Below are 25,241 nucleotides of genomic sequence, written 5' to 3' on the forward strand. Positions count from 1 at the left end.
GAACCGGGGCACGAACCCGTGTCCCCTGCATCGGCAGGCGGATTCTCAACCACTGCGCCACCAGGGAAGCCCTAGCAGGTGGATTCTTAACCACTGCGCCACAAGGGAAGTCCCAGAGTGATCTTTAAAAATGTAGATCAGATTGTGGCGCTTCTCATCTGGTAACCCTCCAGTGGTTTTGCATTCTGCTCTTCTTCCTGCCTCTGCAGACCTCTCCTCCCTCTCCCTCGACTCCAGCACCCTGAGTTTCTTTCTGTCTTTTGAGGACATAGCCAGGCTTTTCCTGGAGTTGTGGCTTTTGTATGTGCTTTTTCATCTAGAGAGGGTTCTCTTTCCACTTTGCTCACTTGGTCCCTCATCCTGAGATCTCGCCTTCCCGTAGAGCCCCCTGTGCTCCACCCCCATCACGCTGTATCAAGACCCCAACTCCCTGGTCTCCACCTTCAGTCTCCTCTATCACTCTTCTCTCTGCCGGAAATTATCTTTTATGTCTCTTTCTGTTTATTTTCCGTCTCTCCTTGCTAGGATGTAAATGTTATCAGGACACCAAGCTTCCTTGTCTCTCTCTCTGCTGAATAAACTTCCTGCCCCACATCCCCCCGCCCCCCTTCTCTTGCCCCGGAGAAGACATCACAGCCTCATTCTCTCTCATGGCTTCTTTTCCAGACTCTGCACAGACCATCCCCGCCTGTAAACTTGGATGGCATCCGACTGGGGTACAGTGTCCTTGATTAGCTTCATTTTTCTCAGTTGTAATCACATTCTTGTCTGCCTTCCTAATCACCTCTCTTTTACTTGTGTGTTCCCACGTTTCCTTAGCTACTCATTTCGAGATAATCTCTTAGTTATTTCAAACCACACTTTTACTTGGAGTAGAGAGAATATCCAGACCCTTAAAGCTGTGAAGTTGTGAAAGCCTAAGGAAAGCTTGGTTTAAGAAAAGGATACATTTAAATGACTGCCTGTTCTATTACACATATTTTTTTGGATTCTAAATACTTTCAGTTAAGAAAAATATTACTGGCTTCCCTGGTGGCGCAGTGGTTGAGAGTCCGCCTGCCGATGCAGTATTACTGTTTTTATTAATAAAAAGTGAACCCATGTTCCTAAAGAAAAATTAGAAAATGCCAAAAGACTATGTGAAGAAAAAAAAAATCACACCTTATTTCCCGATGCTGTTATGACATCCTGTGCCGTGGAGCGTGTATGTGTTGTGTATATTACATCGTAAACACTCTTTTGTTACTTGCTTTTTTCACTCAAAAATACTATGTACAGTTTTTCCTATTAGTAAATACTCATCCCAAGTCAATTTTATTTTATTTTATTTTATTTTTTATTTTATTTATTTGTTTTTTGTGGTACGCGGGCCTCTCACTGTTGTGGCCTCTCCCGTTGCAGAGCACAGGCTACGGACGCGCAGGCTCAGTGGCCATGGCTCACGGGCCCAGCCGCTCTGTGGCATATGGGATCTTCCCGGACCGGGGCACGAACCCGTGTACCCTGCATCTGCAGGCGGACTCTCAACCACTGCGCCACCACCGGGGCACGAACCCGTGTACCCTGCATCTGCAGGCGGACTCTCAACCACTGCGCCACCAGGGAAGCCCCCAAGTCAATTTTAAATGGCTGAAGAAGTGTTATGTTTCATGGATGTACCGTAAATTACTAAGCAAATCTGTTCTTGAGCATAGGGGTTAGTTCTTTTCACTATTATAGGCAGTTATTTTAGTTCATTTCTTTTCTCTCCTTTTCTTTTTTTTTAAATAATCAGTGTTCTAGGAAATACTGCATTCTTGTCCCTTTTGTCTCCCTTGTGCATGGGTGTGTGTGTCATGGATTTGTTGTGACTCCATCTACCTACATCACGTTTCTCTTTGAGGCAATGACAACTTGTTTTCCACACTGTTCTGATGTTATACAAACAAGGGTTACGGTGGACACTGTTTCCTGAGTGCGTGGCTCACACAGGATCTCTCTCCCTTCCTGTCTTCCAGCGGAGGCTGGTCTCCAAGAACACACTGTCGTAAACAAAGTTCTTCAAACACTTACTGATTGACAGTGTGGTGTATTTTTATTTAAAATGACTGTTCACTTGCTCCTCTGAAACATGTTGTAACCTTGACCTTTATATTCGCCAGTGTTTTAATATTCTTTTAAATGGCAAGCAGTGTAAAACAAGGTGATTTTTGTCCTTGATGTTACTTCTGAGTAGTATGCAGGGTCATTCAACATAAAGTAATAAGTGAATGGCTCTGTATCTCTTGTATCTGTATTGAAATGCATTGAAGACTGGGTTTAAACAATGCATGGGCTTCTAATGCTGCTCTTCTCTTTTAGGGATTGATCGTGGGGTGGGAGAAGTTGACAGAGGGAATTGTTATGGAGCCTTGGAGAAGCCCTGAGTGGTATTTCTTGACTTCCTTGTAATTTCAGGTTTCTAAATCAAGTCTTGCATCTTGGTCAGGTTTCTGTTCAGTGCGTCATGTAAATGATAATTAGAATCTTCTTTAGCTAAGATCATGCAGAGAAGCACACACTGGTCATTCTGGGCTGGGTGGCCTCTGGAAGTAGGACCCACTAGGGTCCATGGTGGGAAGGGGTTGTATAGAGACAGCGTTGCTGTCTTGAAGAACCATGTGAGGCTGCCTTGGTTCTGGAAGGCAGGAGAGCTGGGACAGTGCATTTTCTGGTGTCCGTGTTGCTAAGAGCGTGACTTTAGCCAAACAAACCTGAAAAGTGAGTCTTCCTGCTGGTGTCTCAGTCTGTTTTTCTGTGCCCGGCCATCGGTTTTCTTTTGATGATTCCCATTGTTTAGTTATGCCAAAGAGTTTAAATCGAGCCTGTGCTGCTCAGTGTATTTTAAATCCAGATCGGGAGGGCACTGAGGACCGGTTTGAGAGAGAGAGACTAAACTGTGTAACTAAATGACAAATAACTACACAAAACTTGCAGTTCCATGTTTGTCCAGTCCTGCTCTGCACTGTTCAGCTACTGTTTTTGCAATTCAGTAATGAATGCGATACAATTTTCCTGCCCTCAAGGAGCAGGTGAATGCATGGCTCAGCTTCTGAATGTGGTGGCCCCAAATGAAGGAAGCTTGGGTTGCTCACAGCTGCAGAGTTCAGTGAACCGGATGCTAACAGTTGTGAAGTGAAAGTGGATTTGCTCTCAAGGACCATCAGCACAGGGGGAATGAGCAAAAGGGTGTGGGAATCGGTCATGGGCAGAGGCTGGCAGGTTGATAGATGGGTGTGGGACCTGGGCAGTGTCTGCAGATGTGCAGGCGGCGACATGTGCAGCTGATTTTGACATGGTCTGCTCTGAAGGCTTGAGGCCTGTCCTGGTGTCCCTGGGGGTCCTTGAAGAGATGCTTTCCTGACAGTGAGACTCTCAGAACTGGGCAGTTCACCTAGCTCTAGACCAGGGCTACTTGAAGTGTGGTCAGCTGACTGGTGCCATGAGATAAGCACAAACATTGAGAGTAGGTGCTTAGAAATTTCTATAGCAGCTTGACATGGAAGCCACATCCAAGGGCATCAGCAGTGGATTAGTTTGTGTGAACAGGATATAGACCCATTTGGGTTTTGTGATGCTTACACATGTAAGTTCACACCTGGCTGGAGCTGAGAACTAGCCAGGTACAGTGGGACCACCAGGACCATGTATCTTTCCTTAATGAATAGAAGCAAAACAAAATACAAAACAAAATGAAACAACCTGGTCCTTCACGACAGTAGTATGAGAAACACCACTCTAGACCAAGCACAAAGGTAATGGGAGGCGAGGCTGAGGACCCCCAAGTCAAGAACTTAAATAAATATAAAACCGTTGATCTGTTCCAGTTTCATTTCAGGTTTTTGTCAGCGTACAGCCTCCCTTCCCCTCTCCCTTTTCTTCCTTGTCATCAGTATGTGTTCTTTTTCCATGAACATTATTTTTGTATGTACATTATACACAATTCTATACATATTTTCTGTACACAATTACACAGAATTCATACATTTGTCATTTTAAGTAATGTTACAGTATTTATTGTGTTTATATGTCTCGAGTTCTTAGTTCCTGTATTTGGGGCCATTGCTACTTTATCCTATTATAAATAGTTCATCTGTGAATATTTTTGTGCAAGTCAGTTTTTTTTCCTCTCTCTTACTGTTGGGCTCCTGTGGTCATACTCAAAGGAGAAATACTGTGTCAAAGGTCACAGTTTTATTGCTCTCTAGAAGGGTGGAACCGATTTATATTGTGGGAGTAGATATACAGGTTTTCTCTGTGGCTTCAGGCTGTGTAATATTAATACTTTTTGCTAGTTTAGTAGGTGAATAATTGCCTCGAGATTGTTTTAATTGCTTACTTCAGGAGATAGTGATGATGATTTGATTTCAGTATTTTCTTACAGTTAAAACTAAACAATCTTTAAAAAAACAACAGCGAGCTCTTACCAAGTTGAACCTGAATATTGACATCTTGTATCAATAATTTTATCACTTTTTACATGATTTGGATATAAGCTTTTCTTCATTATGCTTTACATCTTTCCCTATTCTGTTATTGTTGGTTTTCTGTTTGTTTCCTTATTTTTTGTAATGCAAAACTTGTTCTTTAGTGTTTATATTTTTATACTCAACTACTCCATCTCTTTTGATATTATATATTTTCTTAGCCAGAAATTATTTTCCCCTTCACAAGTAGGATAAATATACTATTCTGCTCTTTTTTTCTAGTTTTTTAGATGCTTTTCTCCTGGATCTATGGACCTCATTATAGTGTTTGGTATACGATGTGGATCTAGATTAATTTTCTTCTATACTGCTGTGTAACTCTCCCAGTAACTTTTATTAGTGATTTCTACCCACCCCGCCTTATTTTTGTGTATCTTGTGGTTTGACGTATATTAAGCAATTATCATAGAATGAACATATTTTTGGAATCTTCATTCTTATGCTACCGTTTGTTAAAAAATCAGCCCAATATATGTGAATTTTATTGTAATCTATTTTAGTGAACACTCTACCACTATGACTTGAAAAATGTATTAGTTTGTATTTTGCCCTCTTATTCTTTGAGCTACATTTCACTGTCAATTTGTACGGTTCTCTAACCTGCCTAGTTTCTTTTTTTAAAACATTTTTTGAATTTCTATTTTTTTCTAAAGACATATCACACCAAATCTTGAGACAAAAGACACTGGATATTAAGAAAGAGGTGGTCCATCCCTGTCTTTACCATCTAGTGCAGTTACTTTTCTTGTGTGTACTCTGCTAGCATTATTACAAAAACTAAGATGTGATCCTTGGTTTCTGCAGTTTTAGCAGTACTTATACAAGAAGGTCCTTCCTGATTTCTTGGCTGCACTATTGGCCACATGAAGGCAAGTGCTTTATAGTGCTTTCTGGGGCAGTGATCTTAGTGGGGGTGTGGGTGGTCTATGAGAGGATGAGGGTGAGGATTTGAAAACTCTTAAGAGTCAATTAGCTTAGCTCTGATCCCAGGCTATAAACCAGTCTCTGTGCTTTGGTCACAAAGGAATCTGGTTGACAGACTTGTCATCATTAGTGAGAGAAGCCACTCAGAGCACATGGCATGGAGTATTGATTTTGTATGTGAAAGAAAGTGTCTTATGGGACCAATATTTAGACAATAATGAGGCAAGAGGGAAGAAAGTGTAGATCATTAGACTGGGGTGTTTTGTTCTATATGGGGTAGCTTTTAAAGAGTTTTTCTGTCTCAGTGTGTCTTGAATTTTTAGAACTTCTGGGAAGTCCCCTGAGCAGTGCTTCCATCTCAGAGCCGCTAGAGAGGGGCATATGCCGTTTCCGAGGCCAGCCCATACGTGGGATGGAAGATGTCCTTGGATGTTTGTAATAGAATCCTTCGCGATGTGGGGTCATCTATGAGTGCCAAAGCATTTTTTTCTTTGATTATGGACTTTGTGACAATATCAAGTGACTCCAGAGATTTGAGATTGAATGTTTGGCATATAATTGTGATAATTGTGTAATAGGAGATACATGTAGCACACAGACCTTTTAGCTCGTAATAAATAATTATCGATGTTTATGTAATAATTTATAAGCATGGAAGGTGTTTCATCACCTTTGAACTTCACAAAACCTTGTGAAGAGTGCAGGCTCCATAGTCGTGGCGCACGGGCTTAGCTGCCTGCAGCATGTGGGATCTTCCCAGACCAGGGCTTGAACCCATGTCCCTTGCGCTGGCAGGCGGATTCTTAACCACTGCGCCACCAGGGAAGCCCTGAATCACTTTGCTGTACAGCAGAAATTAACACAACGTTGTAACTCAACTATACCTCAATAAAAGTAAAAAAATAACATTTTATGATGTGACAGTCGTTGGATCAGTTGCCAACGTTCTTCTATCCGTGATTGTCCCTTACCCCAGTTTGGAGAGTCAGGCAGGCATGTTTATTTCCCAAGGCCTCTGAGGATCTCCTTGCCTGTGAGACCGTGCTCAGCTGTCTGGGAGCACCGGGAACCCAGGGTTGTGGCAGGAGCTGCCTCTGGGTGACTGGGAGCCCTCAGAGGTCACTGGAGATGACTGTGATGGCCAGGTGGCCTTTTGCCAGACTTTGTGTTCGTTGTTTGTCATCATTTTTCTTCCTTCCCCTTCCCTTTTTCTGTGTCTAGACTACTTGACTAATGTAACCTGTCTCTTTCTTCTAGAATTCTGAAGGTGGACTCTATGTATGTATGAATACATTTTTGGCCTTTGGAAGGGAGCATGTGGAAAGACATTTTCGAAAAACTGGACAGAGTGTCTACATGTACCTGAAGAGACACGTGCATGAGGTGAGGTGCACACTTTGGGAGAACTGGCCTTGACATCTTACCCGTAACGTTGTCTTAATGGGGTTCATCACATGGAGATTTTACTATGTCCACATAACTTCTCATTCTCTTGGATGATAGGAAACAAAACTAGCCCTGTTGGCAGAAATTCATAGACTTCCCAAACCTTAACCAGTTTTATGTTTCTCTTCCTCTAAGCCTCTGATTGGAGTTGTTAAGAAAGACATGGGTTGCTGATGGAAAAAAATCAAGTCTAAAAGTACAGAAAATAATGCCAGAAACACTCATGGATAAAAAAATCAGAAAAAAAAAAAATATTTGGATATTTTTGCTTCAGGTTTTTTTTTTTTAGTGAGAGAAAGAGCTTTCCTAAAAGTTCAAGTCCCTTTTGGTCCCCTCCGTCCGCAGAAGTAATCTCTGTTGTGAATTTGCTGTTTCTCATTCCCATGCCTGTCATTATATTTTATTTAGTTGTGAGTATTCATGAACAATATATAGTATGACTTTATGTGTTTTAAAGATACAGGTAAATATTATCATCCTGCTACCTGTAATGCTGCCTGGAGCGATCCCCTTCAGCAGAATCTATCCATGTTTTGATGCATCCAGATGTACTTAATTCATTTCAATAGTTGTTTGGTGTTCCATCTTATGAGTACCTGGTCATTTATTATTCTGTTCTCCCATTGATGAAAACATTTAGATTGTTTCCATTTTTTTTTTTTTTTTTTGCTTCTACAAACTATGTACCAATTAACATTTTTATACATTTCTCTTGGGGGAACATGTGCAAGATTTCTTTCAGAAATGTATCTAGAAGTGGCAGTGTTGGCTCACGAGTGTGCTTACCTTCATTTTTACTGGATATTGCTAAATCCCTCCCTGGAGTGGTTGCACCAGTGTACACTCCAATCTGCCGTGATTATGAGTGTTTCCCCACACCCTCACCAATGCTTGATCAGACTTCGGAGTTTTGCCAATCGAATGGTTGTAAAGTGGCATCTAAATATTTGGCATTTCCTCCTGTGAGGGTTGAAGGTCTTTTCATCCGTTTATTAGCCAGTCTCCTTTTCTCTTTTCTGACTTGCATATTATATTTTTGGCCTATTTCTCCATGGGTTTATCTTTTTCTTAAAAGTTTGATTCGTTCTTTTTATATTCTGGATACCAAAAATTTGTGTTATATACAAAATTTTCTTATGGTCTGTGGCTTGTCTTTTTACTTCATTTATGAATTATATTGTAGAACAGAAGTTTTGAATTTTCATCTATTTAGATTTATTAACCTTTTATGAGTTGTGCTTTTTGTAGCTTGTCTAAGAAATTGTTTCCCAACTCAAGGTCATAAAGATATTTCTTCTAATACTTTTTTTTAAAGAAGTGTGTGTGTGTGTGTGTGTGTGTGTGTGTGTGAGAGAGAGAGAGAGAGAGAGAGAGAGAGAGAGAGAGAGGGAGAGAGAGGGAGGGAGGGTGGGGGAGGGAGAGAAAGAGAGACTGTGAATGTTTTAACATTTTAGGTCTTTAATTCATCTATAATCTATTTTTATAATTGCATCAAGTGTGGGAATCTGCTTCTTCCCCCCCATATTGATGACCAGTCGTCCCACTATTACTGGAGGAGTGCAACCTTTTCCGATGATTTATAGTGACATTTAAGACAAGTATTTTAACTTGCCATTCACACTTGGGTCTGCTTGGGGGTTCTCAGTTCTGTTCTCTTGCTCTTATTTGTCTGTCTCTGTGTTGGTGCCTCAAGTGTTGATATCTAGGAGTGCAAGCACTTTTTCCATGTTCATTTTTTTCCTAGAAATTTCCTGGATTTGGATGTTTATTTTTCTATATGGATTTTGGAATCAGTTCATCTAGTTAAAAAAATCCTGGGCTTCCCTGGTGGCACAGTGGTTGAGAGTCCGCCTGCCGATGCAGGGGACACAGGTTCGTGCCCTGGTCCGGGAAGATCCCACATGCCGTGGAGCGGCTGGGCCTGTGAGCCATGGCCGCTGAGCCTGCGCGTCCGGAGCCTGTGCACCGCAAGGGGAGAGGCCACAACAGTGAGAGGCCCGCGTACCGCAAAAAAAAAAAAAAAAAAAATCCTGTTGAGATTTTGATAGTGATCACATTGAATTTGTATACTGATCTATAATCTATATCATTGTCTAAGCTCTGTGAGGGCAGGGAGTCTGGCCTGTTTTGTTCACCTCTGTGTCCTCAGCACTCAGTAGTGCCCAGCACATAGTAGGTGCTTCATAAATATTAACTGAATGACTGTTCAACATGGCATACCCCTCTATTGATTCAAGTCTCTTTTATGTCCTTCAAAAATATTTTGTAATTTTCAGTAAAGGAGCTTTTATTTTTTTTAGATTTTTTAAGGTACCCTATAATTTTTGTAACTATTATTACTGCTTTTTAATCTTTTCATGTATTTTAATTAGTTATTCATGTTGTTTGGAGATATTATTAATTTTCAAATATTGATTTTATATTTAACAATACTGTTCAACTTTAGTCCTAATAGTTTGTAGACTATCTTGGATCTTCTGTATAGTCAACGCTGATTTGAAGTTCATCTGATCTCTCACCCCAGCCTACCTAATGTGTTCTCTGTTTAAGTTCTGGACAAAGGCGAGATCCCCAAATTGGACAGTGGGGAGAGTAGGAGGAAGAGGAGGAAGAAAGACCAGCAGGTCAGATAGGTTATAAACTGAATGATTAGCTTTACAGTAATCTAACATTGGCCTAATACTATATGATTTACATTCACTACTCCTGTTAGGTGGGACATAGCAATTCTGATAAAGTTTGCTTTGTATCATATGTCTTAGTGTAAAGTGATGAAGTTTTAGGAAACTGGGGGAAAAAAAATGAAGCTGAGGCCCAGAGACTTAAAATAACTTGCTCAGGGTCGCAAAGCTAGCGGCAGAATTACAGAATGCAGTTAGCTCTGCCTCTGAAATTTTAAGTTAAATATTTCACTCTCTGACCACAACCCTCTCTCATTTTAGCTCTTTCACTTATTTATTTCTATTTTGATCTGTTTCACTCGCTTCTCAGGATCCATGACTTTAAACATTCTCCTATCACCAGTACCCTCAACTGACCCTCCCCTTGTCTTGCCTTCTTACTGTCCTTCAGAACATCAGTATCCATCAGTCCATCATCAGTATCATCCTCTGCTTCCATGGATGCACCGCTAGGGATCCCGCACACACTGCCATGGGGTTTGGGACCATGTCAAATTCCTAGCCCTCTCCCTTCTGCTGGGCCCTCTCACTGCCCAGCAAATCTAGCCTGTTCCCCCTCCCACTCCAAACTTTGGATGCTTTCTGCAAGACTTTACCTGTCATTCTCAGAAAATGATTGGACTTGTACTTTCCAGAGGAAACAGGGACCCCTGGACAGGAACTCCCTGAGCTCCTGCCTCGCCTCCTGGGAACTCATTCACAGTGGTTCCACTTTTGTTTCCTCCCATCTCAGCACACCTCACATGTTTCCACACATCTCAGAGAGAAGGTGTGTTCTTTCTGTCCTTGTGGTCCCTTTCCTCCTGCCTCGGAACCTTCATTAACTCCACTCCCTCTTACACCTCCAACATCTCCCTCTTCTGGATTTCTTCTCCTGCCTTAAAAAAGAGCACAACACAGAACTCTAATTTGAGTCCTCCTTCAGTCACCCCATCCTTCAATGAAAGCTTTAAAGCTTTTCTGTTTTCACCATCTCTTCACTACACCCTCTAGAATTCAAGATGGCTTGAATTCTAGAGACTTAGACCTCCTTTGGATTCTGCTTTCATTCCATGGCAGGTTGGTAACCAAGTCCAGTTATCTGGGCCTCCCAAACAGCTTGGAAGTCCATCCTGTCCTCCTCATCCGTCCTGTTCTTGTCTGAGTGCTCATTATGCCTTTAAAGGGCTAGTGCTGTAGCTTCCTGACTAATTTTCCTTCCTTCATACTTGCCGCCTTCAATCCCACCCAGTCTGCATGCCGCATCCAGAGCGATCTTTTCAAATGCATATACCTATGCATCTGTGGCATGCTGAAGCTTAAATCTCGTATGTCTTTCTCTTTGTTGCAGGATGAAGTCCAAACCCTTTTGCATGTGATTACAAGGGCTTCCATGATCTGACCCCTGGAACCTTTCTAACCCTCCCTCTTATTCCACCAGCTCTATGCTCTAGACATAGCAAACCACTTCTCCTTTCTGGAACACATCATGATTTCAGGCCTTTGTATGTGCTGTTTTCTTTTTTTGGGGATGCCCTACTTCTACCCCCCATTCCTTTTTTTACCTGTTGTATTCCCTGTGGTCAGCGTATCCATATATCTATCCATCATCCACCCACCCATCCATTATCCATCCATCCATCCATCCATCCACCCACCATCCATTCATCATCCATCCATCTATCCAAACATCCATCCAACCAACCAACACATATTAACAGAGCAGCTGCTATATGCCAGGCCTGCTGCTCTTCTTACCTCACCAGCCCTGCCCATATCCTCTATCCTCAGAAGAACTATCATTTCTTCCTTATGATATGATCCTCACCTCTCTTAACACTCACCAGAATCCGTTCTGTGCTCTTTGTTTGCATCATGTTCCCCTCCTATTGCTGGTGAGCTCCTCAGGGGTTGGAGCATGTCTTCACTCACTTTGCAGCCTGAGCTCCAGCACAGAGCCTGACAGTCATGTCTGCTGACTGAGGAGTTCCAGTTTCTCAAACCCTGTCGATTTCTAGTGGTGACTGATGCAGGGACAGAGATGATGGTTTTTTGAAGGAAGACCTGGTAGTTGTGGGGTTTTTTTTTCCTGAAAGGAAGTGGATCTGATCCGAGTCAGAGGTGTGACCGTCTCATCTGGGGAGAGCCTCATGGTCCAGCAGGTCTCCCTGCAGCTCCTCTTCTCCTTTCTCCCCTCACTGTCATGCAGGAGTGGAGGGGACATTGAGGTTGGAACAAGTGAAAGGATGCCGTAAACTTCCATAGAGAGATTGCAAGTGACCTCCAGGATTGGTAAATGTGGATGGTTAAATATGCCTTTGGTGCAGGTTTTATCTCATCCTTTTTTGAGGCAGGTAAGTGGAGGGGAGAGGAACAGAGGCTTTGAGATCTTGGAGGAGACGGATTCTAGGAGTGGTGACACGAATGTGGCATTAGTATTTGGAGAGACATGATTTTGAGCTAAAGGGTTCAATAATTTTGTATTCCTGAGATGTGAACTATAAACTTATAGTAGAAGCTGTAAAAACTTATTGTGAGAATCACAAAGATGAGTCCACTTTCAATGCGAAATAATAAAATGTGGGAAAGGAGACTTAAGAGTGATAGGAGGGCAGACTAAAGAAGCAGCAAGACCTTGGTGCTGCGATAACATGTGGCTGCTTGAAAAGATGCTGGGGTTTGACCCACACTGCGGTGTGTTAGAAACGTGCTCTTTTCTAATAACAGGAAGAACACGCAGTGTGGAAATAAGAGTTTTGGCCATTGAAACAAACATTTTAATAGTCCTATTTGAGAGTAAAATTTCTTGTGCAAGTATCAGAAGGGTAATGAATGACTTTCTTTTGCATAACCACTTGGTAGACGTTTATTTCATTGCTGCTGGGGACTTCCACCAGAGGTAGAGAATACATGGAGCTTAGGATGGCAAACAGCTATCAGCTGGGGCTCCAAAAATGTTTAGGGCCGTTAGATTGCGGCTTATTATGACCAGAATATCAGTGACTCTTTATTAATATTTATGAACTCTTTCAACAGTAGTAGTTGTGCACACCTAGGACCAAGCACAGGCCCAGTGGGTAGCAGGGGAACAAGAGCCTCCCTCCTGGAGCTACCATTTCTCCAGAGTAGCTCCAGTCAGGGCATGGGCTCCAGCCTCTTGGGAGCCTGTGCTGATTTGAAGTTAAGTGTCCACTTCACCTTGACCCTGGTTTCACTTCCCTTTCCAGAGGTGCTTTCTTGATAATTTGGTGAAAACATAATCAGGTAGAACAGTAGCATTGCCCTTCACCTACCTTCATGGACCTGGGTCAAGTTCCTGTTTATCCTGGAATCTCTAGTCCAGGTTGAATATTTCCTCCTGGCCTTTTATAAAAACTAAGAACCTCTGAGATTTTACCCCCACCCCCAATCATCTGTTCCATAGGTTGAATTTTAACAATCTCTTGTTTTCTTTTCAGAGGGTAAGAGGGGCATCTGGTGGAGCTTTACCCAAAAGGAGGAATTCCAAGATTTTTTTAGGTAATGTAAATAATTATCAATAGTGTGCCTGGATTTTCTCTGTGTTTGTATGTGTGTGCATGTGCATGTTTGATTTGGAATAATAGGTTTTTTATTGTTCTGCAATTTAAGGATGAGAGGAACCAATTTAACTCGAGATGATCTGTCTCCACTTTGTGTTTACCTGGTGGTGAAGAATGTTTACAGCACTGTTGTTGGGTTAGTGTTCTGAAGCAATTGTGCTGATAGTGACTGGAGAGAAATTGTGATTCTGTTTCTGGCCTCCTTTTTCACTGCCTTTAAAGAAGAGATCGTTTTTCTTTTTTTAATATTAGTCAAACTACAGACTTTATTTGTATTTCACTATTTTTTTCTACTAATGAAATAGTATTTCACTATTTTTTTGTTGTTCCAGGATCCCATGTTGTATTTGGTTGTCATGTTTCCTTAATCCTGTCTAATCTGTGATAGTTCCTCAGACTATTTTTGTCTTTAATAATTGTGACACATTTTTTTTTTTTGGTATGCGGGCCTCCCTCCGCCGTGGCCTCTCCCGTTGCGGAGCACAGACTCCGGACGCGCAGGCTCAGCGGCCATGGCTCACGGGCCCAGCCGCTCCGCGGCACGCGGGATCCTCCCAGACCGGGGCGCGAACCCGGTTCCCCTGCATGGGCAGGCGGACGCGCAAGCACTGCGCCACCAGGGAAGCCCTGATTGTGACACTTTTGAAGAGTGCTGGCCTGTTGTTTTGTGGACTGTACCTCAATTTGGGTTTATCATGTTACTTCATGATAAGCCTGAGGAAGTGCATTTTTGGCAAGAATACCACACAGGTGATGGGCCCTTCTCAGGACCTGATATCAGGTGGCACATGAAGCTGAGCTGTCTTCGCACTGGTGATGTTAACCTTGATTGCTTGGTCAGGTAGTGTCTGCTGGGTTTCTCCACTATGAGATTACTGTATAATTAATAAATATTTTGGGAGTGATACTTGGAGACTATACTAATACTTGTTTTTCCTTAAAGTTTTGCCTACTAATTTTATCATCCATTAGTGGATCTTGCCTGTAACAGTGATCACTGTGGTGTTTGCTTAATAGTGCTTTTCTCTTTCCCTCATTCAGAAGAGCCAGTTTTGCTCATGCAAATACATACTGGCTTCTATATCATGTACTCATGATCATATTTCTTTTTTTATTTAATTAATTTTTATTGCCATATAGTTGCTCTACAATATTGTGTTAGTTTCTACTGTACAGCAGAGTGATCATATTTCATATTAAACTTCTGATATGGTTTTCCCAGGAGAAAAAGTGGTTTGATAATTTTTGACCAAGCAAGTTTATATCTCTAAATGCCTAGGATTGGGCTTCCCTGGTGGCGCAGTGGTTGCGCGTCCGCCTGCCGATGCAGGGGAACCGGCTTCGCGCCCCGGTCCGGGAAGATCCCACATGCCGCGGAGCGGCTGGGCCCGTGAGCCATGGCCACTGGGCCTGCGCGTCCGGAGCCTGTGCTCCGCAACGGGAGAGGCCACAACAGAGGGAGGCCCGCATACCACAAAAAAAAATAATAATAAAAAAAATAAAAATAAAAATGTTAAAAAAAAAATAAAAATAAAATAAATGCCTAGGATTATTGTTTGGAAGGAATTTCAAAATTGTTTGCATATTGTAATTTCATTTGGTAAAGAAAATTTATACACATATATACATATGTGTGTATGTATGTGTATCTATATGTGTGTACACATACATGTGTATGTGTGTATATCTGTATGTACATACATATACGTATATGTACGTGTATATATATGTATGTGTGTACACACATATTCATATACATACATAACTGAGAGTCTAGTAGAGTCTGACAAAATGTACTCCAAATTGTTAATAGTAACTCCTGGTGGTGAAATTGAGGTGATTTTAGTTTTCTTTTTTTTGCTTACCTGTATTTAAATTCTTTTTCTGTAACAAAAAGACACATTAATTATTTGACAAGCAAAGCCATTGGAAACAGTCTTGGAGCTGAGTTTCCTTCCCATGTGGATTCTCTGTTACCCTGCGCCGGGCCCACCCTTGCTGTCTTCGCTCTGATTTTCAGCCCATGGTTTTCTTTGTGAGGCTTATCTGCAGTTGGTTTTTCCACACAGGCCAATCTTTCCTGCTGCTTGTCATGGCTTTGGACCACAACCCAGATTAACAAACTAGACTCAGAGCAGCTTAGAATGAGCCAGAAAGCTGAAATGATTGAGTGCATTCTGATGTTTTGGTTATAAGCCTTCGGCTCCCTTCCACAACTAGAGATAATTGACTTCTTTTGAATTAAATGACATTAGCATGGCATTCTTTTTTTTTTTTTTTTTTTTTGTGGTATGCGGGCCTCTCACTGTTGTGGCCTCTCCCATTGCGGAGCACCGGCTCCGGGCGCGCAGGCCCAGCAGCCATGGCTCACGGGCCCACCCGCTCCGCGGCATGTGGGATCTTCCCAGACCGGGGCACGAACCCGTGTCCCGTGCATCGGCAGGCGGACTCTCAACCACTGCGCCACCAGGGAAGCCCAGCATGGCATTCTTGAACGTGGAAATAATTGAATATTTTGATCTACATTGTTATTTTTCATTATTTTCTTTGGTTGAATAAAGAAGTTAGCTGACCTCTTATCCTTTAACCTTTGTGTCTGTTTTTTTTTTTAAATAAATAAGCTGCTTTTCTTTTCTTTTTTAATTAGTGATTATTTTGGCTGCGTTAGGTCTCTGTTGCTACCCTCAGCCTTTCTCTATTTGCGGAGAGCGGGGGCTACTCTTTGTTGCGGTGTGTGGGCTTCTCATTGCGGAGGCTTCTCTTGTTGCAGAGCATGGGCCCTAGGCGCACAGGCTTCAGTAGTTGTGGCTCACAGGCTCAGTAGTTGTGGTTCACGGGCTCTAGAGCTCAGACTCAGTAGTTGCGGCTCACGGGCTTAGTTGCTCCACGGCATGTGGGATCTTCCCAGACCAGGGACTCAAACCCGTGTCCCCTGCATTGGCAGGTGGATTCTTAACCACTGCGCCACCAGGGAAGTCCCTAACCTTTGTGTCTTTTACTCAAAAGACCTTGCAGTTTGATTTCTCTAGTGATCAAACTGGTGGTAGCAGATATTGTCAAGTAATTGTTTTAAAAATTAATCCAAAGGTAAGCACTGAGGTTTTGTGCTTCATACTGTGTGGACCCCCTCCATTGCTTCCTGGGAGAACTAGCCCACCCTTTCATTTCAGTTGGACTTTTTCTATAGGCTGCTCTCTGTGTTCTCTCAACATTTCATGTCTTAGAAAGCCACAGGATCTGCTTAAAACTCACAGCCCAGCAAAAATGTTCTATTTGGACTGTACCACTTTTTTTCTCCTGTTGCGGAGCACAGGCTCCGGGCGCGCAGGCTCAGCAGCCATGGCTCACGGGCCCAGCCCCTCCGCGGCATGCAGGATCCTCCCGGACCGGGGCACGAACCCGTGTCCCCTGCATCGGCAGGCAGACTCCCAACCACTGCGCCACCAGGGAAGCCCTGTACCACTTTTTAAAAAGTTTAAATTTGAATGCCATTGGCACTCTGGGGCTTGTCCTAGGCCCCAGTTCTCTCTATTGTTTTATACTCATATGCATCACTAATTTATATTAGTAAGGATTAAGTTTTGCAAGCTCTGATTTATACCCCCTCATAGCTCCCAGTAGCAGGCACTTTTCTCTTGCCACACTGATCACAGCTCTGTTTTCAAGTTGGTGTGGCCTGTAAATTAATTTCAGTGAAGGACTGTATTAGAACTACCCTGATTTATGTAATTGGAAATGTAAAATATTGGTGAATTTTAACAAGGTAGATGTTTATTTCTCTCATTTCATGTAGAGGATGTTGGGAAGCAGCAAATCCAGGCTGATGTGATGGCCTCATGTTCATCAGGATCTAGGTTCTTCCCATATTTCTACTTCACCTTCTATCCTGTCCTGTAATTTCTAACCTCATGGTCACTTCATGGTCCAAAAATGGCTACTGGGACTCCAGCCATCACATCCCCATTCTGGAAGGCAGGGAAGACAAAGGGGAAAGGACGAAAAAAAAAGTCTATTCTCCCAGGGGATTCAACTTCTTTTTGTCAGCCTTCTCATAGCTCCCCATGCAACACTTTAGTTTACACCTCTCTGGTCAGAACTTGGTCACATTGGCTATGCTGTGTGCTGCACAGGAGGCTGGAAAGTAGAGTCTCTTAACTGAATGTGTGTTACTAAGGAAGAAAGGGAGAATGAATACTGGGAGGCAGCTAGTAGCCTTTGCCACAGTTTCCTTCCCTAAAAGGGACATTGGGTTGTCTCTTCATGAAGAGGAGAACTCTCTTGTAGCCTCTTTGTTTCTTTGATTACAAAGTACCATTTCATTGCTATTGAAATGTAGTTATGATGACCCTTTATCCCCTTCACAAAACACATGCAGATGACTAATGCTTTTTCCTGGATAGAAGCTTTTTATCCCCTTTTACTTAATGACTTTGTGACTAATTCCTTTCCATTGGTTCAACAGTGATATTGAAACCATTGAATCATTTAGTTATGACCTTCAGTATTGATTTTATAAGGGAAACTGAGGCCATCAGCTGGTGCTGAATTGCTTACTCAAGTCTCCTGAGCCTCATTCCGCCCCTGCATTCAAGACACTCTTCCTTCTGATTACCTTGATAGTCATCTAAGTGAAACCCCAGTTACGGGATCCTTCCCACAGGTCTAGCTTTTGCTGGTAATTTTTTTTAGAATCAACAATGACAATTCTTGGTAATTTTTGAATCATAGAAATTTTATGCTTCTTTTAGGATTTAGGATTTTAAAAATATTCTTTGAATACATAGCACATGGACAAAGCTTAAAATTGAAAAGTTATAAGAGCTTCCGTAATGAAAAGTAAGTTTTTCTCTCTCCCTTCCCTGTCTCCCAGCCACTGAGTTACTCTGCCCAGAGACAAATAAAATTTTCTGCTTGTACATCCTTATATGTGTTGTGTATTCTTCCAGCAATAGTCTAGACATATACCATGCTTTTAGACTTTTTTCCTGTAGGCCATGGGGAGCCATTAACACTTTGGTTCCCAAAACTGTGTCCTGAGGCAACTCCGGGTTGCCTCAACTAACTCACCGGTAAATCACAGGATATTTTAACTCTTCAAGGGAACACAGTGATGCTTGAACATTGCATGAGAGATTAGCTTGATGTAGTCTCGCTACTAGAGTATCCTATCCTCCTTTCAGTGACTTCATCTCTTTGTGAAGCTATTTTTTTTAGTGGTTTCTGTGGTAAAAGGCAAGTACCATGTGAAAATAAATGTGGATTGGGAAATAAGGGAGGCAGCGTCTAGTCTGATTCAAAGAGAAGTTCTGCAGTGCCTCACAGGTATACACGTCCCCTTAGTAAGGAATTACGGTTATTTAAGAGTGAAATAAAACATTCATTTCCTTTCAATTTATATGTATTATCTTTTCAAATGGTTCCTAACTTATTAGAACATAAATACTTAATAAGTTGTTTGGACCGAACTACTAAATAAAAAGAACTATCAGGCATTTCTTTTGGTTTAGGGCCAATTCTTGGTATTGTGCAAGAATTGCTGGGATGCTAAAGGGTGCTGTGAACTGGGAAAGTGTGGGTAGCTCTGCAGTAATGTTTTTAAGCTAGAAAGGGACACTATTAGACTGTCTTTGACAAAGATAATTTACAGCAATATGAAAGATTGTGAATTTTGGGAGTAGGCTGATAGAAAACTTACTGTTTTATGAGATGGAAGGAGAGAAGGGGGAATGGAAGGGAGTCTGGGATCTTCAAAGAAATACCCCAGGACTTGTGATGTGATTCTGGCCTAATCTCGTATATTCTATACATTAAAGCTACAAATGTGTGTAGTTGTGTAAAGACCTGCTAATAAATTTAATTAAAAATACCATATCTTTGGTATGTCATAAAAGTGTTAAATGTAAATTGATGACTAATAAGGACCTGCTGTATAAAAAAATAAATAAAATAAAATTCAAAAATTCAAAAAAAAAAGTGTTAAATGTTCACATTTTTATTGACTCCCCTACCGGCCCCCCCAACTTTCACAAACAGGAGTAAATGAGTCAGTTCTTCCATGTGTGAAGACTGGGATGTCGAAGAGCTACTGCTAAACCTCAGAGAGCTTACATTCCACATTTTTGTCTTTAGCCTTGGCATTCATACTTGATGAAGAACAGGTTGAAAACAGAACATCTGTGGAAAGTTCCAGGAATGGGCCTGTTCAGAAAACTCATCTGCACCTATAATGACCAGAAGTTTCAAGTAAACTCTATTTTGCTGTTTCCATCTGAAGTAGGTCATTAAGAACAGGGTCTGTGCTCAAGGAGCTGCCTCCGTACCTTCTCGTGAGGGCGAGTGGTTGGTCAGATTTCACGGCACTGGTGTAGCAGACTGCTCACCTCCAGCACACGAATTAACACAAATACAGTCAGGCCGAGAGCACTCTGAGCCGGGCTTCACTGCCCTAGTTTGATTTAGGGATCCTTTCCTCCGCTGTGCTGCTTCATAGTTACTTCTAGGAATGGCTGTGGGCCCAGCCACTTCTCTCAGATATCTGAGCAGATCAGTAAGTAGAGTTAAAGAAGAGGTATTTAAAAAAAATTTTTTTTTAATCTTTGAAAAAGGTCGCATCCAGGTATTGCCAGTTAATAGTCCCCGTGGAAAGTAGCTGCTGGGAGAGGTTGGGGGTGCTCGTTCTGCTGGTCCCTAGGCTATGGTTACTCTGTAGTTTCCTCAACTAGATGTTTTGGGATGGTGAGACTCTAATTAGAGAAATTTGGAAATTGTAGATTTACATTTAGGATTGTGGGGTCATATATATGCAGGAGAAACCTTAGCTTTGTCCCTTAGATTCAGAGTGTAGATGACCTCTGCTGACTTTTCCCTAAATTGGATGAAGGTTTTGGGGAAAGATCATGGTCCCCTTCCATCCCAGTGAATTAAGAATAAAAATAAAAGTAAACTATAAGTGTAAGGAAGCCCAACAAAGCTCTGCCTTTTTGCACGACAGTAGTCTTGCTTTTTTAAACACACATCAGTTACCAATTAAAAAAAACAAAACCTGTAACAGCCCTTTGGATGCTCTTGCTTTGCTGTTGTCCTTAAACACGCTGGTATTCTTAACTTCCTAAAGTCTCCTTTCCCAGATGTTTACTGAGTGTGTGGTGTGTGCTGGGCATTGTGCGGGGTCTAGGGATTTAGAAGGTGAATAAGACCCACTTCCTGTGCTTAGAGCTTACAATCTAGAAGCATTTGAAGTTCATATCTTCTCCACACTCAGATCACATAGAAGATCCCCCATGATATCCTGGTCCTCCTGAAACTGACTTCAGGATTGCTTTGGAGCTGGGCAACCAAAGGGAAGGGAGGTCACTAGTGCTTTTGTTAGTTGTCAGGAGCGTAGAGAAGAGATGACAGTGATGGCGAGGGTGATGGTAGGGGTGATGGCAGCTGTCTGTGGAGCCCCTAACACCTACCAGATCCTAACTAGGTACCTTAAAACCATATATTCTTTAATCCTCTCAACAATCTTAGGGGGTAGATAATATTATCCATAGCCTACTCATGAGGAAAATGAACTTGGAAAGAACTTCCCCAGGCTTCTGTAGCTGGTCAATGTCAGGGTGGGATTTTTTTTTGGCCTTAGTTTATCATTGTTTTTGGCCAGGTAAGATTTGAATTAGCATTAAGTGCAGATGTTTTCTCATATAACACATTTAGATAATGTGTTATATGAGTTGTGTACACAAAACCAAACGATTTATACTTTGGTTACTTAAAATCATTATACGCAATATAATAAAGAAAAATTTAAGAATAAAGTTCATCCATTCATTCTTTTCTTTCTTTTTTTTTTTTTTGGCTGTGCTCTGCTGCTTGTGGGATCTTAGTTTCCTGACTAGGGATTGAACCCGTGCCCTCAGCAGTGAAAGTGTGGAGTCCTAACCACTGGACCGCCACAGAATTCCCCCTTCATAATTTTCATTTGTTCAGATTTCCTTCGAATTTTTGTCTATGAACATAACTACTACAAAGTTGTCTTTTCAGTGAAGGTGAATTTTGTATTTTTAGCATTAACATGGCATAAACATTTCCATGTTTCTACATAGTCTAAAAAAAAATCATTTAAGTAATATTCTACTGGGTTCAACACCATTGCTTTTTTTTTTTTTTTAAATATCTGGCTGCGCCGGGTCTTAGTTGCGGCATGCAGGGTTTTTAGTTGTGGCATTCGAACTCTTGGTTGTGGCGTGTGGGATCTAGTTCCCTGACCAGGGATCAAACCTGGGCCCCCTGCATTGGGAGTGTGTAGTCTTAGACACTGGACCACCAGGGAAGTCCCAACATCATTCTCATTGAACACTTAGGTTCTAATTTTTAAATATTACAGGTATTGGGGCATTCAGATTTTTTTTTTTTTAGCCCAATTCAGATTTTTATAACATAGAATGTCTGTCTTTGAGTCATTTTCTTTAAATAAATGCCTGTAGTTACTTCTTAAGCTCTTAGACTCTTAACATTGCTTTTTGTCAAAGTAACCTCTTATGGCTATCTAACAATGTTGTTTGTTTATTTTGGCATTTCTGATTCTTATTATTTAGAATCTTTTATCAAAATGTGTAGATTGCATTTTAGCTGTATCTCATTTTCCACTTAAAACTGCTCTCCCTTTGAGAATTTAAGAGCAGAACTGTACATAAAAAGATTCCAGGTTGAGGCATACGACAAGGTAGTAACAGAATCTAGATCCTTTGGTTCTCAGCTGGCTGCTTCATCTAGTAAAATAACTTTCTCCTGTTTGTAGAGCCCATATTTGTGTACCGGTTTGTGTGTGTGTGTGTGTGTGTGTGTGTGTGTGTGTGTGTGTGTGTGTGTGTGTGTGAGTAGAAGATGGCTCGAGAGCTATTTGTCACCATAGTTCCAAATGTCTAAATATACAAACTGATCTGGGATTCTGGTATCCATGTGAATGCAAGGCTGAAATGTCCATGTAAATATTGTGACAGGACATTTCCTTGAGCCTTTGCCTAACCTTTCCCAGAGATGAGCCAAGTAAAGAGGTGATGACTTGATAGATAAGAGGCCAGACTCTCTTTTTTTTAAAATTTATTTATTTTATTTACTTTTATTTTTGGCTGCGTTGGGTCTTTGTTGCTGTGCACAGTCTTTCTCTAGTTGTGGCATGCAGGCTTCTCTTTGTGGTGACTTCTTTTGTTGTGGAGCACAGGATCTAGGCGCACAGGCTTCAGTAGTTGCAGCACATGGGCTCAGTAGTTGTGGCTCGTGGGCTCTAGAGCACAGGCTCAGTAATTGTGGCACATGGGCTTAGTTGCTCTGCAGCATGTGGGATCTTCCTGGACCAGGGCTCGAACCTGTGACCCCTGCATTGGCAGGTGGATTCTTAACCTCTGTGCCACCAGGGAAGCCCAGGCCAGACTTTCTTACTGAAAATTCTCCACCGCCTGAGGACAACAGGACCACTTATATCATGGGGTTTCCCCCTCTGGCTTACTATGCAGTATTTCCACAACTCTTAGCAGGGAGGGAGAGGATGGGGGAGATAGAGACAGAGGGAGGGAAATTGAGATTTAATTGTTTCCATTTATTGACAACCTGTTATGTGCCAGGTCTCTTGTTTACAATTTCTTATTTATTCTCCATATAAACTGTGTGAGATAAGTGTTATCTCCATTCTACAAATGAGGCCTGTGACTTGCCCGAAGAAATGTTAAACTTTGGACCCGGAGTTGAACCTAGGTTTATCTATTCTCAAACCCATGTACTTTCTTCTGTTGTGTTGTAGAAACATTCCAGCCCATTCTTGTGAAATCAGGAGTCAGGTACCTGACAAATCATAATGACCAGGCTATTCCTTTAAACATCTCTAAGAATTGAACATCTAGCACAAATGTCTATTTTAACTGTAAAGCTTTATGATATGACTTAGTCTTCTTTATACATCTGTCCCTTGAAGATAAGTGTGTATAACTTAGGAAGGATGGAAAGGCCTCCTATTCCTGGCTTGGGGCAGATGGATGGCTGAATTATAAATGCTGTGCCCTTGGTTTGTCAGCCCTGTGGATATCTGGCTTTCCCAGTGAGTGCTGCCTTGGTGTGGAATATTCTTTCTTCACTTCTTGTTCTTTGTTTTTGTTTTCTCCTCAGATCTAGATACTGATGACGATTTAAATAGCGACGATTATGAATATGAAGATGAAGCCAAACTTGTTATATTCCCAGACCACTATGAAATAGCACTACCAAATATTGAGGAGTTACCAGCCCTGGTCAGTGAGTGTGCACGGCTGCTAGCTAGATGCGCGTGACTCTCTGTGTCAGGTGTGTGTGTGTGTGTGCGGTGTGTGTGCGCTGGGCGGTGGGGAAGGCGGGGTGAGTGAGAGAGGAGGTGAAGAAGGAAGAGGAACAGAAGCAGATCGCTTCTCCTCGGTGAAGAGAGCCTCGTAGGGTTCCCTTTCAGTAACACTGGGCCGTATACCCTCCGCCGCCTGTTACTTCCAGTGCTGTTTGGGCTTCACTGCTTACTGGCCGGCCTGCTCCAGGTGGGCTGGCGTCTTCCCACCTGTGAATCACAGGCTGGTGCTTAGATTTTCCAGTTGTGCCCCCGAGATGTGCAGGGACTGCTGGAGAGGGTCTGCCTTCTGATCAGAGGGACGCCTAAAATTTTTATCTCTTCTGAATGTTGGCTGTGTGTGTGCGGTGTGTGTGCGCTGGGCGGTGGGGAAGGCGGGGTGAGTGAGAGAGGAGGTGAAGAAGGAAGAGGAACAGAAGCAGATCGCTTCTCCTCGGTGAAGAGAGCCTCGTAGGGTTCCCTTTCAGTAACACTGGGCCGTATACCCTCCGCCGCCTGTTACTTCCAGTGCTGTTTGGGCTTCACTGCTTACTGGCCGGCCTGCTCCAGGTGGGCTGGCGTCTTCCCACCTGTGAATCACAGGCTGGTGCTTAGATTTTCCAGTTGTGCCCCCGAGATGTGCAGGGACTGCTGGAGAGGGTCTGCCTTCTGATCAGAGGGACGCCTAAAATTTTTATCTCTTCTGAATGTTGGCCTTCCATGTAAAATTTTGTTTGGGAAACATAAAAGAGTTCCACTGAGAAACAACAGCAACACGATTATGAAAATAACCAAATATTTACAAATCACAGGTCTCCAGGAGCTCTGTGATAATGTGTTTCTTGGAGGATGAAGACTGCTTTCTAGCTTTTAGACTTTAGGTTTAGTGGTGAGTTCTTTTCCCTTTCCTTCCCTTCTTTTTTGTGGAGCAACTTTTATCTTCCTGAACAACTTAAAGCTGGTGGCGGTGGTGTAAGGAAGTCAGGCTCCGTTTTACTTTGATTCTCGAATCCTATGGGGACCCAGCCATTTTCCTGCTCTTCCCTCATTTCCTGTATTGTCTCTGCCGCTCCATCCTTTCCTATGTTCCCTTTCCTTTCTTTTCCTCTTTTCTACTCGGTTGCATCCTGACTTCTCAGAGCCTGGCTGCAGATAGCAGAGTTAGACATTCCAGTTCATTTTCTCCCCTCCTCAAGCTTTGCTAGAACCAAAGCCAGGTCTTTAGGTCCCTGATTCTTTCAGATGCTGTGTGACTCTGTCTACAGTCCCCTGCTCATGTGCCCCTGCCAAGAGGGGACGTTTGTGCTTGGGATTCCCATGTCATTAGGGACCAGGTTGCCACCATTCAGCCTCTTTTGCCTCTGATCTACTTTATACCTAAACATAAGACCATAGAAGTGAAAAATTTGTGTATTAAGCTATTGTAGCTCTTTCCTCTAATTATTTGATATAGCATATCTTTTTTAGTACCAAATGCATACGTTTTAGCAATGTGTACAGTATTAAATTACCTCTGCTTTCTCCAGTTCCGTGTCACTCATGTGGCTGTGATCAAGGGCAAAATATATGATGGACAAAATGGTCTTACCCTGTGTCATTACTTGATATTATATACTAAAGCTTATATCTGTATACAATTGACAGTTCTTACTGCCCTTGTTTAATATAACTTTTTTTTTTTTTTTTTGTGGTACGCGGGCATCTCACTGTTGTGGCCTCTCCCGTTGCGGAGCACAGGCTCCGGACGCGCAGGCTCAGCGGCCATGGCTCACGGGCCCAGCCGCTCCGCGGCATG

The 25,241-nt window shown here is 42.3% G+C and overlaps 1 protein-coding gene and 1 non-coding gene across 2 annotated transcripts in view; one reads left to right on the forward strand and one right to left on the reverse strand.

Annotated features, from left to right (window-relative positions):
- USP13 (ubiquitin specific peptidase 13) overlaps window positions 1-25,241 on the forward strand; it is a 124,200-nt gene that overhangs the window by 15,990 nt on the left and 82,969 nt on the right. The window contains exons 2-4 of the mRNA XM_024124169.3: window positions 6,687-6,812; window positions 12,994-13,054; window positions 23,263-23,384. Coding sequence (XP_023979937.1) covers window positions 6,687-6,812; window positions 12,994-13,054; window positions 23,263-23,384 — 309 coding nt within the window. The remainder of the gene's footprint in view (window positions 1-6,686; window positions 6,813-12,993; window positions 13,055-23,262; window positions 23,385-25,241) is intronic.
- On the reverse strand, window positions 5,159-5,335 carry LOC112065078 (small nucleolar RNA SNORA81). The gene has a single exon (XR_002891831.1). It is a non-coding gene; the product is annotated as a small nucleolar RNA SNORA81 (small nucleolar RNA).

This window comes from Physeter macrocephalus, chromosome 1 (genome assembly GCF_002837175.3).
Source record: "Physeter macrocephalus isolate SW-GA chromosome 1, ASM283717v5, whole genome shotgun sequence".
Taxonomy (NCBI): domain Eukaryota; kingdom Metazoa; phylum Chordata; class Mammalia; order Artiodactyla; family Physeteridae; genus Physeter; species Physeter macrocephalus.